Below are 14,004 nucleotides of genomic sequence, written 5' to 3' on the forward strand. Positions count from 1 at the left end.
ACTGAATATCGAGTATAAAATTGATACGATATCAAACCACAAGATCATAACATTTAACTACACTAGAACAATTGTTTTTACTAATATGTAATCAAATGGTAAGGTAAGTATAACGGTCGACTTTGGGCGTAACAAATCATGAAAAATGTAAATGGTTACTACCTATTACATATATTTTGGTAGGTACCATATCAAATCCTACATCAAATGATCCAACCAGATTTACGATTTAAAATAAGATCTGAACATCAAACCATCAAGCGATACTCGTTCCAAATAAATAATTATCTACATTTTAATTATGCCAAGTTAGAAGTTAAATAAAGCTGTTTGTTTATCCAGGCAGTCCTAAATTACACGCTGCAGAGCGCACATCAAATGCTGAGTTTATAGCCCAAACGGGCCTGCGGCACTTTGAAACGAGTAGCACCATCTCACGCATATGTTTCCTCGAATTAACGTCTGTTTTCTGTGAAGAAAACGACAGTCGTTAAACACGTATAGATTACTGTATAAAACAATATAAACCGTTTGTTTATAATAAAAAGGAAAGAGCTAAGACATCCGGTGACGGGGTTGTGTTATGACATAAAATCTCGATCAGTTAATTCTGAAGTTACGATCGATGACGTATAATATGACAAATACAAAATTGAATATCAGCAAGTATATTAATATATTAGCTAAAAAATCTTTATTTACATGAACATATTTACATAATAATTATATAAGAAACTAAGACTAAACTTAAAAGTTAGGTACCTACCTACTTGTACCTTTTGGCGTAGAAACTCTAGGTCCATTGGGTGAATTGGGTCCCACAGCGCGAACAAGTTTTTCACAGAAATCGTGAAGCGTCTGGTTGAGGGTAACTGTGTGCGTAGCCGAATGCACAAACACTTACGAAACGCTCACGATAATATCTCTTTCGTAGCTATATCTATCTCTATCGCTCTTGCGTATTCGCGCGACAGAGCCAGACTACCTTTCTGCGGCGTTTCGATTTCGTTTCGCATTGCAGAAATGGTATTCGGCTACGGCGCCTGGTGACCGAAGAGCTAGCAACTTCCTCGCACAAGCGGTATCAGCATTGCGATACAGCGAGGAAATGTCGCCAGTATCCTTGGTACAATGCCTCAAGGGCCTATTTTAGACATTAGCTAGCTTTTAAGTTTAGTTTTAGTTTCTTATATAATTAAACAAGTATTTACCAAAATTTTAAATATTCTTTATTTACATGAACATATTTACATAATTATATAAGAAACTAAGACTAAACTTAAAAGCTAGCTAATGTCTAAAATAGGCCCTTGAGGCATTGTACCAAGGATTTTACCAAAATAATTCATATCTACATACACCGTGTTTCACTTAACACTAAAAACCTGAAAACAGTTTGTTCAGAATCGAGAGTAGAATCGATTGAGCTATATCTTGATGGGGGTAATATTTTTATTTAAATTAGTATTATTAGTTATTTTTCCCCTCACTAGCTCGGAAACACGTGTTTTGTCCTTTAATACTAGCGGGTAAAAACGCATTTTATCCACTAGTGGGTAAAGTAATTTGACCTTGAATAAAGTCAAATTAACTGCTTTAATATTGATAAAAGTAGGTGAATCTAGTAATAAAGATGATTTACCACCTGTGGAACTACTGGAAGCAGTGATAAACGCATTTTTTGCGTTGTAGTTTCCTCGCTATAATGAGGGGAAAAGTTTTGTGTTACACTCTGGTGCAAATGTATTTTACTTCTCGTGTTTTAAAATACTCGCAAGTTCAGGATTCTATTCTCGAAACACTCGCTTCGCTCGTGGTTCAACTATAGAACCCTTTCACTTGCTCGTTTTTCAATTCCACACTCGGCGTTGAAATACAACTTTGCCCCCTTGTATAACAAATAACTATTTTACGTGCCCATTCTATTGTAATCGTAATACAACATTGTGTATATCGCATTTTGCTAGTGGTTGTTTACCTTTTTCAGTATTTAGGGGTATTAATACTGGCTGGTTACTTGGACGATTATTTTTTCCGCTACTAGTTTGACGTTGTTTGTCAGTATAACAAATTGAACTCGTACGTAATTACAACCTTGTCATTTTGAATATTGGGTTTAAATTTGCTTACTGCGATTACCTGTCCAATTTGAAGTTTATTGTGATATGATTGTGCTAAAGCTTTAAAGTGTTTTACAGTGACATCTTAGCTGTCTATTGGTAAACCTTATGTCGTTGCAGTAACGTACACAAATAAATAATCTTAATGGTTTATGATGGTAGTTAGCAATTATTTTATTGAGTGTAGAGCTAAAAGTCAAGAAGAGCTGTACAGAAAATTAAAAATTCAATTTAAAAAAAGTAACGATCAGATTAAAAGATGAATACTCTAGATGAGTTTAAAAAAATAAAAATCAGTTGGGGTGTCTGAGGTTTTGAGTGATAGGTACCGGAAACACGTTGTATACCGCGATAGTTGGTGGTTTATTCTCAAAGACAAAAAAAATTGAACAAGTGAACTCGTTTAGAATAAAATTAATGCATACCTATTTATTATGGTTAAAGTAGAAAGGTGGTAGAAAGTTAAGGTAGATAAAGTCAATTTATATGTAGCATTAAGAATCAATGAGCTAGGTAATTAATTTTTAATCAATATTTGTAACAGTTTTACGTGATATTTTTGAATTAAGTAGTTACAATTTATATGTAGGTATTATAATTAGGTACTAATTAGTGTATTATCAGTATTATCACAATTAAATTTAATGTTAATGCAGGGTGGTTCGGGAATCTCGGGATTTATAAGGGAACACCGGTAGAGTTGCCTACATAATACACATCTAAGTACTTACTCGTATCGTATGCATGTAGGCAACTTTAATGCAACTGATGCAATGTTCATCAAAGGCGTCAGAGTGAATAAATACCGAGTGTGTCCGGAGAGGATTAGGCGTGTGATTCCACAGCTTCTGCAAATACTAGCCCCGGTGCTCATTCGATGCTCTATTTGTGTTCCGATTATCTCTCGACACAATATTATTTCGCGATTAAGCAAGCACTCTCGCTCGCTTAGAGCAAGTGTTTGGATTTTTTCAGTAGGTACTTATTAGTGAAAATAGGGAATAAATACAGGACCGGTCATTGATAGTTTTTCCACTTTCCAATTTCGTTTTCTTTCAATCCTTTGAGTGCTAAGGCGGCATTAGAATTTGGACAGGCCTATCCCTACGTGTGTTTATGTATGTTTATCTATATGTGGGTAATGTAGGCACAATAAACTGCATAATGACCCTATTACACAAAAGGTGTGGCACTGGCATACCCTCATACAAAACTACCTTAAGTTCAAATCTAACAAATCTTTAAGTGTTATTTTTATTTTACCGTCTCGAGAACGTTGAAAGCACTATATTTTTAGGATGACAGTAATGTCAGATCGGCCTACATAGTCTATTAATTATCTGAACTTTAGACAACTTAGGTATTGGGTCGGTAAACGACAAAAAGTAGATACGTACCTATCTACCTACTAACATAGATCTACTGGGCATCTAAGATGTTATTCAAATTATTAAAAAGATGAAGAAATGATTATGTGGACGAGTTGTCGAACTTACATGTCAATCGCAGCGACACTCCTAAAGTTCAGAACAATGTTATTTTTGCAACAATATTTATAACTTTTATAAGTTTAATGTGCAAGCAGAAATAAAATACGACATTTTTAAACAAAATTATTATTGACACTGAGGAAGAAAATTGTAAAATAAAAAAAAACGTTTTTCTCGCCAACCAGCATGGTGAATATATTTATTACAAAACCATGCAGGTATGTCCAGGAAATTTACCTTTTATCATTTTTAACCCCCGACGCAAAAACGACGGGGTGTTACAAGTTTGACGTGTCTGTCTGTCTGTCTGTGGCATCATTCGATGAACCGATTTAGATTTAGTTTGTTTTGTCTGGAAGCTGAGTTAGTCGGGAGTGTTTCTTAGCCATGTTTCATGAAAATCGGTCTACTATGTCGCGGTCGGGGGTTTTTTCAAAATTTTAATTTTGTGGTTACTTCCCAAGATTGTTACAATTAAATACTTACTAATTTATTCAAAACGAACTAGCGATCAAGCGAAGCCAAGCGAAAATCTTCGAACGAGCACGACGCGGTTGCGTAGATGGATGTTCTCTGGTAAATTCTATTGGGCAATTAGGAAAACTGGTTGTTTAGAATGCATATAAAATATTACTTCGTATACTGGTCTGATTGAGTTGGAAATGACAACCTGACGGATTTTTCAGCGAAGTACGCTTCGTATGCTAATAAATAAAATTGTCCGATATTATTAAATCAGTGATAGAGCAAAGTTGTGTGAGAGGGTAATATTGAAACGGTATTAAATCGCAGGTACTCGCACATGAAGGGCACGCAATAAATGGTAATCCCGTCGCACGTGTGGGATAATCTCGGCTAATTGAAGCGGCTCATCCCGCGCACTGATCCCAGTCCCACCCTCGCGATAAGAAACGAAAAAATTAAATTAATCTATTCAAACTCTTCTCTACATTTATCCCACAGGGCTGGTGGCCTAGCGGTAAGTGCGTGAGACTTTCAATCTGGAGGTCGCGTTTTTGAATCCCGGCCGTACCAATGAGTTTTTCGATGGTTTTTCGGAAGTTATGTGCGAAATGTCATTTGACATTCGCAAGTCGCTTTTCGTGAAGGGAAACATCATAAGGTAACCAGACTAATCCCAATAAGGCCTACCAATTATTACCATTCAGATTGGGAAAAGGGCAAGAAAATGATGATGATTGGAAGGTCAGATGGCAGTCGCTTTTGTAAAACTAGTGCCTGCGCCAAACATTTTGTCTCTCTGTGACATAGAATACACAAACGTGCGAATTTCACTAATTTGTACAAGAGTGCAACAAAAACTACTTACTCCTTAATGTAGAAGTGGCGCCAATCGCCGTGAGCAATGTTCAGCGACATCTATTTTTAAAGTTTGGATTTTGTAAAAGAAAATAGTTGAAGTAGCCCCTGGTAGATGGCAGCACAACATCGCAGTAACTATTGTAATGTTGCACACCTGATTTTAATTTCATTACAATCATCGCGTTTGTTCTTGTATCATATCATTCACACCTTATTCTTATCTGTGAAAGTGACAAACAGAAAAAAAAAACAAAATTGTCATTAGTGTAGTGTCACAGGGAGAATAGAGATAGAGGATATATACCTCTAATCTCCATAGTGTCAGTACTCAGCTGCTCTATGCTTAAGTTTTGATTTTAGAATTGATTACATTGTCCTTTTTGTTTATTATCGTTACTACTTTGTTTTGTGGGCGTTTATTGTTATGATTAGAGCTAAATTACAATATAATAATTCAACATGAGCGAAGAAACAAATAGTAACGTTAAAGAAATCAGAGAACTATACTCCATGTTCCATCAGGAGTACATAATTATGGCAGAATAGTAAGTAATAAATGGGATCAAAAGTTAATACGAGGCTGTTGACTCAATTAGTTATAACTCTCATTATTGCTTGAAAACAAACATTATTTTCTTTTTCAGTCGTATGTTGCAAACTGAAAATTTGGAAGGGATTTATGTTATACCGTCATATGAGAACTCATTTCGTAAGTTACACATGTCTATATCTTTATTATTCTTACATGATGGAGTGTAATTTCTTTCATTCATGTTTTTATGTGGTTTCAGAGTGGTTTGGTGTAGTTTTCGTGAGAGCAGGGTTTTATGAAGGTGGAGTGTTTAGGTTCACTCTTACGTTACCTGACAAATTTCCCAATGAAGAAGTTCCTGTAAGTACATAAATAAAGATTAAATTATAATATTACTTTGTGATTGACCTTTGTTAAATCATCATATCATAAGATGCTGTATCTATGCTTTACCATATAAAATGTATGTATGTATTACAGTGCACTACAACAAAGATACACTCCTATTCTCACATATCCTTGTAGCAAATTTATTTTTCATATATCACCAGTTATTGTATAGTCTTTTCATTTTTTTTGTAAAGCAGAAACATCAGCAATCGATACCAACTATACCAAGCCATAAAATAAATTTAAAAGCAGTAATTTTCCACTTACATTTTAGCCTCTCATTTTGTTTTATACAATTAAACTAAATCATTAAGTTAAAATAATGTTATTACAACATTAAATTTATTACTTAATATTTTATTTTCAGGTTTTAGCATTCACTTCACATTTATACCATCCTGCAGTTGATGCCAACACAGGAATTCTTAATTTAAGCCAAGTATTTCCTCAATGGGACCGAAAAAGGAATCATATATGGCACATATTGAAATATCTACACTTAATATTTCATAATTTAAACATGAAAACACCTACTAATGTGGAGGCTTCAGTGGCGTAAGTTTATCTGATAAAAGTTTTACAACACAGGTAATAAAGCACATGGCTTAGTGCAATAGGTAAATTTGAATTATTTTTTCAGCTATAAAACAAACAGAAAGATTTTCACAGAAAAAGTGAAAGAGTGTGTGGTTGCCAGCATTGATCATGTTTATGATGAACCCCCAACTGAAGACAAGCACTACATAACATTTAAACCCTATGACTCAAAAATTCATGACTCTGCAAGACACCAAATGCTGAAACCATCAACACCTGATGAAGGCATGAATCAGGGTATGTCATGGGTCCAACCAGGATCTTACCAACCATTCTCCAAGGAAGAAACCACATAATCTCTAATTATGATTTATATGTATAGTTAATATTAAACTAATGCAGATTATTATACAGCCATATTGAACACCTGTGATAAACAATTACATATTAATAACCACATTTCTACAGAGGTAATAATTAAAACAAATTTGTTAAATATTAAAAGTTTATTCAAATATCACAGGGAAGAAGCATCAACCCAACAAATAAAAAACATTACTTTTATGTGGACAACTTTATTAGTATAGAAGCTGTTACTATTTACAGAGTTAATTAATTTGTTATAATTGTTAGCCTTAAGAGAACTAGTTAAAATTTTGTACAATTAATTCTAATATCATTAATGTAATAATATATTTATTGAACTAATCAGGATCAGTCTTTATTTTTATTCCATGTTCATCTACTTTTTCTTGGAACCAATTTTGATCTAATTCATATTTCTCATTTTTCCATGTAAAGTGAGTTGGTGGGTGTCCATCACCATTGTAAAACTCAAAATGTTTACTTAGTTCTATAGAAAGATTAGATCGTACCAAGCCTATTCCTCCATATTTGTCATCTGCAGGATGATACACTCTGCCAGTCAGGGGTAACATGTAGATTTTATGAGGAACAAATGGTGTGATTAATAATTCACCAGCATACCCATAAGTTACATAGTCTTTCATATCTTTAGTTATAATGTGTGTGTAAACAATAGGAACATCATCACATCTTATAAAATTTCTTTCTCTACCACATAAGGATATAAAGGGAAATTCTTCAGTGAATCTTCCAGTCTTATTCAGTCGAATCCTCTTAAAAAAGAAGTCTAGAAACTTTTTCTCCTTAAAGCATGATGTAAAGTTTTTCATTTTAGAATCATCCAAAAACAACTGTAACAAAAGATTATGAATGTACGATTGTTATAATTCGCTGTAATATAAGGTAGCGGATATTTCTGAAAAGGATACGCACCATTCCTTGGTGATCTATGTAGTAAAAGTATTCTCGTATTTTAGGCTCTGGTTCTTGACCTTGCACATAGTGCACCATACGCTTTTGAGCTATTGTCCAGTTTCGCAAACTACCCACGTATCGAGACACTTGCAACAACGGTGAAAGCGCCTTCATAATTAACAAATATAATTTAATAAAATTTTCTCACTACAACTCACAAAGTACCTATACGTATACATCTCCTTTTTTGAACTTTGATAGGAAACGTCATTTTAGGGCTGCCAGTGCAATAAAAATGTACATGTTTGTTTATGCAGGTGTGGTGAGGGCTTTAATATGGAAAATGTAAAAAAAAATATTTGACGTCTGTATAGCCCTTAAACATATCTCTATGTGCAGACTTTTGAGTTTTCAAACGACACTCTTTTGACAGGACTGATGATGTAAACATGTTTGTGTAAATCAATATTAATAAATTATAAATAAATAACGTTCGGATAATCCAAAGTGCCTTCCTATTGTTCCAAGGACCTCCTGTGGGAATTTCCACAGGTTATGGGCCCAGACGCGACGTTAAGGAACATTGTATTTAAAGCTAGGAAGTGTTTGTATTTTTTCAGCATTATTTAGTCAGCTTTCGTACGGCGAGAATAACGTTAGCAACCACAGTTGTTGACAACATAACCTTAGCAACGAGAGTAACATCATAGTTAAAAAAAAAAAAAACCGTAAGTAAACTACATCATGGACAGCAAGGACAACATAAAGACTTTGAAATTAAATACGAATTATTCTAATTGGAGAAAACTAGCTAAATTATTTCTGGATGCAAAAGGAATTGGAGCCGATGATAAAGGTAAAGACGCAAAAGCTAAATACTATATTTTAAATTCAATAGATGAAAATATTTTACATTATGTGATTAATTGCTCAACCACAAAGGATATTTTTGAAAAATTAGATATTGTCTTCAATTACAAAGTGGAAAAAGACAGTCACCTCAGAGTTATAGAATTTTATAACTACAAATTTACTGGAGATATACTTCAAGATATTAGCAAATTGCAAAATATGTGTTTTGAACTAGAATCTACCGCAAATAAAATAAATGATGACATGCTTATACAAAAGATTTTGACCATTTTACCTTCAACATTAAATTACTTCAGGACTGTATGGGAGGTAACTCCGAAGTCTGACCAAACCATACATACTTTGATCGAACGAATTCAAAAAGAACTTAAGCTTGTTGAAAATAATTATTCAATAGTAGTCAATTCAGATATAAATCACCAAACAGAGGAAGCAATGAAAAGCAATGAAAGAATTTGTTTTAATTGTAACCAACGAGGGCATATTGCGATATTCTGTAATAATAAAAAATGCACTATATGCAATAAAAGTGGCCACACTTCCAGTGAATGTTTTTCTACAAAGGTATGTAGGAAATGTAACAGGAAGGGACACATTGAAAAATTTTGTCGCACTTTTAGTCTGGTGAGTGAACAACTGAAGCATACAACTAGTATTAGAGCCATTATTGATTCGGGTGCATCCTCTCACATGTTCTATAATAATGATGTCATTAACTCCACAGAAAATGTAAATGTAGAAATAAGATGTGCTAATGCAGAGAACCTCGTCGCACAAGCCATAGGTACAGTAAAAACAAATGGTTTTGAACTGGAAGATGTACTACATGTTCCTGCAATTTCTAGAAACCTGATATCTGTAAGTTCAATCACTGATCATGCAGCTTCTGTACTCTTCGTTGGAAACAAGGTAACTGTAAAGAAATATAATCGCATTATTCTTACGGGATATAAAACTAGAAACGGTCTTTATGAAACAGAATTTTCTGCTAACACTGTTCGCGAGGTTTTGCTTTCTGAGAACGCCGATATTTGGCATCGTCGGCTAGGTCACGTATCGGATGTGCCGCGTCTAGCTAAACTGGTGAACGGTATCAAAATTGGGGGGAACATAAAGAAAACTTTTGTGAAATATGCATTAAAGCAAAAATGACTAGAAAACCTTTCAAAAATAATAGAATTAAAGCAAAATTTCCTTTAGAAATTATCCATACGGACATTTGCGGTCCGATAGAAATTCCCACTTGGGATAATAAAAAATATTTTATTACTTTTTTGGATGACTTTACACATTTTTGTGTTGTCTACTTAATTACTTTTAAAAGTGAAGCCTTTGATAAAATAAAACAGTTTGTGACTTTAGCGGAGAACCATTTCAATACAAAAGTTAAGAAAATCAGATGCGACAACGGAAAAGAATACTCGAACAATAACCTAATGTCTTGGTGCAGCTCTAAGGGCATAATTATGGATCTAACAATACCCTACACTCCTCAATTAAATGGAAAAGCAGAGCGATTAAATAGAACCTTGTTAGAACGAACGAGAGCATTAATATTCGATGGTCGAGTTCCAAATTATCTATGGGGTGAAGCTCTTATAACTGCAAGTTTCTTAATCAATAGAAGTCCTACCGAAGGCAAAGACAAAACTCCAGCAGAGATGTGGTTTGGCATCAAACCTGATGTATCACATGTAAGACGTTTTGGTTCAACAACTTTTTATAAAATAAACTCTGGTGTACGAAAGCTAGATGTCAGATGCAAAAAGGGAATCCTGATTGGCTATATCAGGAATGGTTACAAAATATGGGTGGATGAAACAAAAACAATTGTAAGAGCGAGGGATGTAAGAATAAATGAAGATGAGCAAGGTATATATACAAATGAAGAAAATGATGAAAGTATTAGAGGTCTTTGGACAATCAACGAAGAAACTGAAGAGACAGTTAGGGAAGGCACAACACAAAATGAAGATCAAATAAACAGGCAGGAAGAAAATCAGGTCAGAAGAGTCAACAGTAATGAAGGTCGAGAAGGAGATACATTAAGAAGAATTGAAACAAGTAGCAATGGAGAGGGGGGTCGAGAAGGAGGTTCATCAAGAAGAGTTGGAGGAAGTAGTAATATAGAGAAGAGTCGAGAAGGTGATATGTTAAAAAGAAAAGTAAGAAGTAGAAATGCAGAGAATGTTCGAGAAGGTGTTATTCATTTAAGAAGATTAGGAAGCGAAACAAGTGAAGATGAAACAAAAGATGAAACAAAAGAAGATGAAACAAAAGAAGATGAAACAAAAGAAGGTGAAACAAAAGAAGATGAAACAAATGAAAGCGAAACAAATAAAGGCGAAATAAATGATGGCGAAACAAATGAAGGTGAAATAAATGAAGGCGAAACAAATGAAGATAAAACAAAAGACAATAATGAAACAAATGAAATAGAAACAATTGAAGAAGAAGAAAATAATGAAGTATTTTATGATGGGAATGAAGAATTTTTTGATAATGAAGAAGTTGAAAATCGAGTTGGAAGTATTGAAAATCAAAATATTGATAGTGATGTTAATCAAAATAGAAGAGTTCAACCTGCTAGAGACCGCAGATTACCTGATAGATATAAAGATTATTTAATGAATTATGATACTGAAGCTTCAATGTTAACTTACGAGGAGGCAATAGAATCAAAAGAAAAGGATAAATGGAAAAAGGCAATAAAAGAAGAAATTAAATCACTTGAAGAAAATAAGACGTGGTCATTTGTGGATGAACAGGAAGCAAAAGGAAGAAAATTAGTTACTAGCAAGTGGATTTTTACAGTAAAGTCTGATGGCAGATATAAAGCCAGACTAGTTGCAAGAGGCTTTCAACAAAAGTACAAAATAGATTATGACGAGACGTACAGTCCGGTAGTTAATAGTACGTCTTTAAGAATCTTACTATCTATTGCAGCGGCAAAAGGGTTAAAAATAAAACAGTTTGATGTGAAGACAGCCTTTTTACATGGAGACTTGAAAGAATGTATATACATGAAGGTACCCAAAGGCTATAGCAACAAAGAAGGCAAAGTATGCAAACTAAACAAGAGCTTATACGGTCTGAAACAAGCTCCACTAATGTGGAATATTAAGTTTACAGAGTTCTTAATAAAGATGGGGTTCAAGCAGATGAAACTTGATCAATGCATTTTTGTTATGGAGGGTGAAAGGAAGATTATTCTTGCGGTATATGTCGATGATGGATTAGTTCTTGGAGAGAAAGAAGAAGATCTAGTGTACATAATAGAAAGAATTAGAAAGGCTTTTGAACTAAGAGTCTTAGATGAAGTCACCAATTACATTGGTTTGGACATTAAGCAAGATGAAAATGGGATTAAAATTTTTCAGAAAACATACAGTGAGAAAATCATTAAGAAATTTAACCTAAACAATGCCAAAGAATGTAAATGTCCAACAATTCTGATAGAACAGCATCCGTCAGTAAAGGTTGATACTAAGTCTCATGAGCTTTACCGAGAGATGATAGGGTCATTGTTATATCTTTCGAATAAAACGCGACCAGACATTAGTTTTCAAGTGGGTTATTGTTCGAGGCATCAAAATTCTCCAAATTTAAATGATTTGAATAATGCTAAGACAATTTTGCGATTCCTGAAAGGCTCAACAGAAAAAGGGATTCACTTTAATAAAGATGATAAAGTACTCAGGGGTTATTGTGATTCGGATTTCGCGGGAGATCCAGACACTAGGCGCAGCACTTCTGGTTTTGTGATTTGGCTGAATGGTGGACCAGTGGCATGGAGCTCAAGAAAACAATCAGTAGTCGCACTGAGCAGCACAGAAGCAGAATTCATAGCAGCAGCAGAATGTTGTAAAGAACTACTATTCATAAGGGATCTGATTTTTGAGATAACCAAGGAAAAACTAGAAGTTGAGATGAGAGTAGATAATCAATCTGCAATTTGGCTTATGAAAAAAGGAATCATGGGGAGAAGAAGCAAACACATAGACGTAAAATACTATTACCTAAAAGAGAAAATTGACGAAAATCAGATTACAGTTAAATACTGTCCGACGGGATCACAGCTGGCTGATATACTAACTAAAAGTTTACCGGCTGTAAAGTTTGAAAAATGTCAACGAAGATTAGTGTTTTAGAGATATTGTGGCTAAAATGAGTCATTGAGTGTAGTATAAGTGCGGGCTAAAGTGAACGTTAATTATTTTTTCGGCTCATGTCGGGGTTTGTTTATAATTATCGTAGTATGTAAGTTTTTATAGGGTGTGTAAAAATAATACAGGAATGTGTATTGAAAGAAAACTTGAGGATTCTGGAAACATGAAATAAAGTTAGAATTAAGGGGGTGCTTAATAATGATTCACTTAAGGGGGTGTAAGTGTATTAGTGTACTAATGGTAAGTGAATCAATATAAAAGTAACCAACAAACCAACTTGAAGAAAGAGTAAAACCACACATTCATTTAATAATTATTATTTACACAGTGTTCTGAAGTTATCCTTAAGTATTTTTTCTAAATTTTATTTATTCCAAATATTATTATAATTTTTAGTATTTTAGTATTTGTTTAGAGAAGGGAAGGATACGTAAATTTTATAATCGATATATATTTGGCAATTAGTAATGATGTATCGAGCGGTGGAGAATAAAGATAAGTATGAGTCGAGAGGTGGAATAAATAAGGGAGATAGATGTAGTTAATTTATATATTAGTAGCGATGTATCGAGTGGGAGAATAAAGATAAATATAAAGCGAGAAGTAGAATAATTAACTGTTTATTTATATATTTGTAGCGATGTATCGAGTGGGAGAATAAAGAATAATATGAGGCGAGAAGCTGAATAATTAACTACTTATTTATATATTAGTAGTGATGTGTCGATTAGTGGGAGTTTATATTATATGAGAGTACATGTAGATATGTACTAATTAATATTTGATGATAATGTTTTTTGAAACCTTTTGTTTTTTGGTAAACTAATGTGATGAAAGTTTTTGAAATATTGTTCTGGAAATGAGATTGTGGCCTTTTAAATAAAAGTTGTAAAGTATTAGATAAAAGTTGTAAAGTATGTACTAACGCTTCAAGCAGAGTCGATTGAGGGGGTGTGTTATTGTGAAGGTTGAATATGCAATCGACTCATGCTTGACCAAATTTAAGTTTGGAACCTCAGTTGTCTATGTGCAGACTTTTGAGTTTTCAAACGACACTCTTTTGACAGGACTGATGATGTAAACATGTTTGTGTAAATCAATATTAATAAATTATAAATAAATAACGTTCGGATAATCCAAAGTGCCTTCCTATTGTTCCAAGGACCTCCTGTGGGAATTTCCACAATATCTATAATAACTACTGTAGACAGACGTTCGGGACCGATGCAGTCTGACAGTTCCGATCAAGATGTAAATGATGTAATTTGTCTGGTACAACTTTAATACGT

General features: G+C 33.8%; 2 protein-coding genes across 2 annotated transcripts; one reads left to right on the forward strand and one right to left on the reverse strand.

Moving 5' to 3' along the window:
* Positions 1 to 5,216: 5,216 nt before the first annotated feature.
* LOC125227152 (AKT-interacting protein) lies at positions 5,217 to 7,100 on the forward strand. The gene is made up of 5 exons (XM_048131374.1): positions 5,217 to 5,478; positions 5,578 to 5,642; positions 5,725 to 5,825; positions 6,223 to 6,410; positions 6,496 to 7,100. Exons 1-5 carry the CDS (start codon positions 5,393 to 5,395, stop codon positions 6,746 to 6,748), a joined length of 693 nt encoding a protein of 230 aa, XP_047987331.1. The 5' UTR covers positions 5,217 to 5,392; the 3' UTR covers positions 6,749 to 7,100.
* LOC125227153 (UPF0598 protein CG30010) lies at positions 6,952 to 7,923 on the reverse strand. Its single transcript, XM_048131375.1, has 2 exons — positions 7,692 to 7,923; positions 6,952 to 7,609 (listed from the first exon to the last, which is right to left on the reverse strand). The coding sequence occupies exons 1-2, from the start codon at positions 7,845 to 7,847 to the stop codon at positions 7,097 to 7,099; spliced, it is 669 nt and encodes a 222-aa protein (XP_047987332.1). The 5' UTR covers positions 7,848 to 7,923; the 3' UTR covers positions 6,952 to 7,096.
* Between the last annotated feature and the right edge of the window lie 6,081 nt (positions 7,924 to 14,004).

The sequence above is a fragment of the Leguminivora glycinivorella genome, chromosome 6 (genome assembly GCF_023078275.1).
Source record: "Leguminivora glycinivorella isolate SPB_JAAS2020 chromosome 6, LegGlyc_1.1, whole genome shotgun sequence".
Lineage (NCBI taxonomy): Eukaryota > Metazoa > Arthropoda > Insecta > Lepidoptera > Tortricidae > Leguminivora > Leguminivora glycinivorella.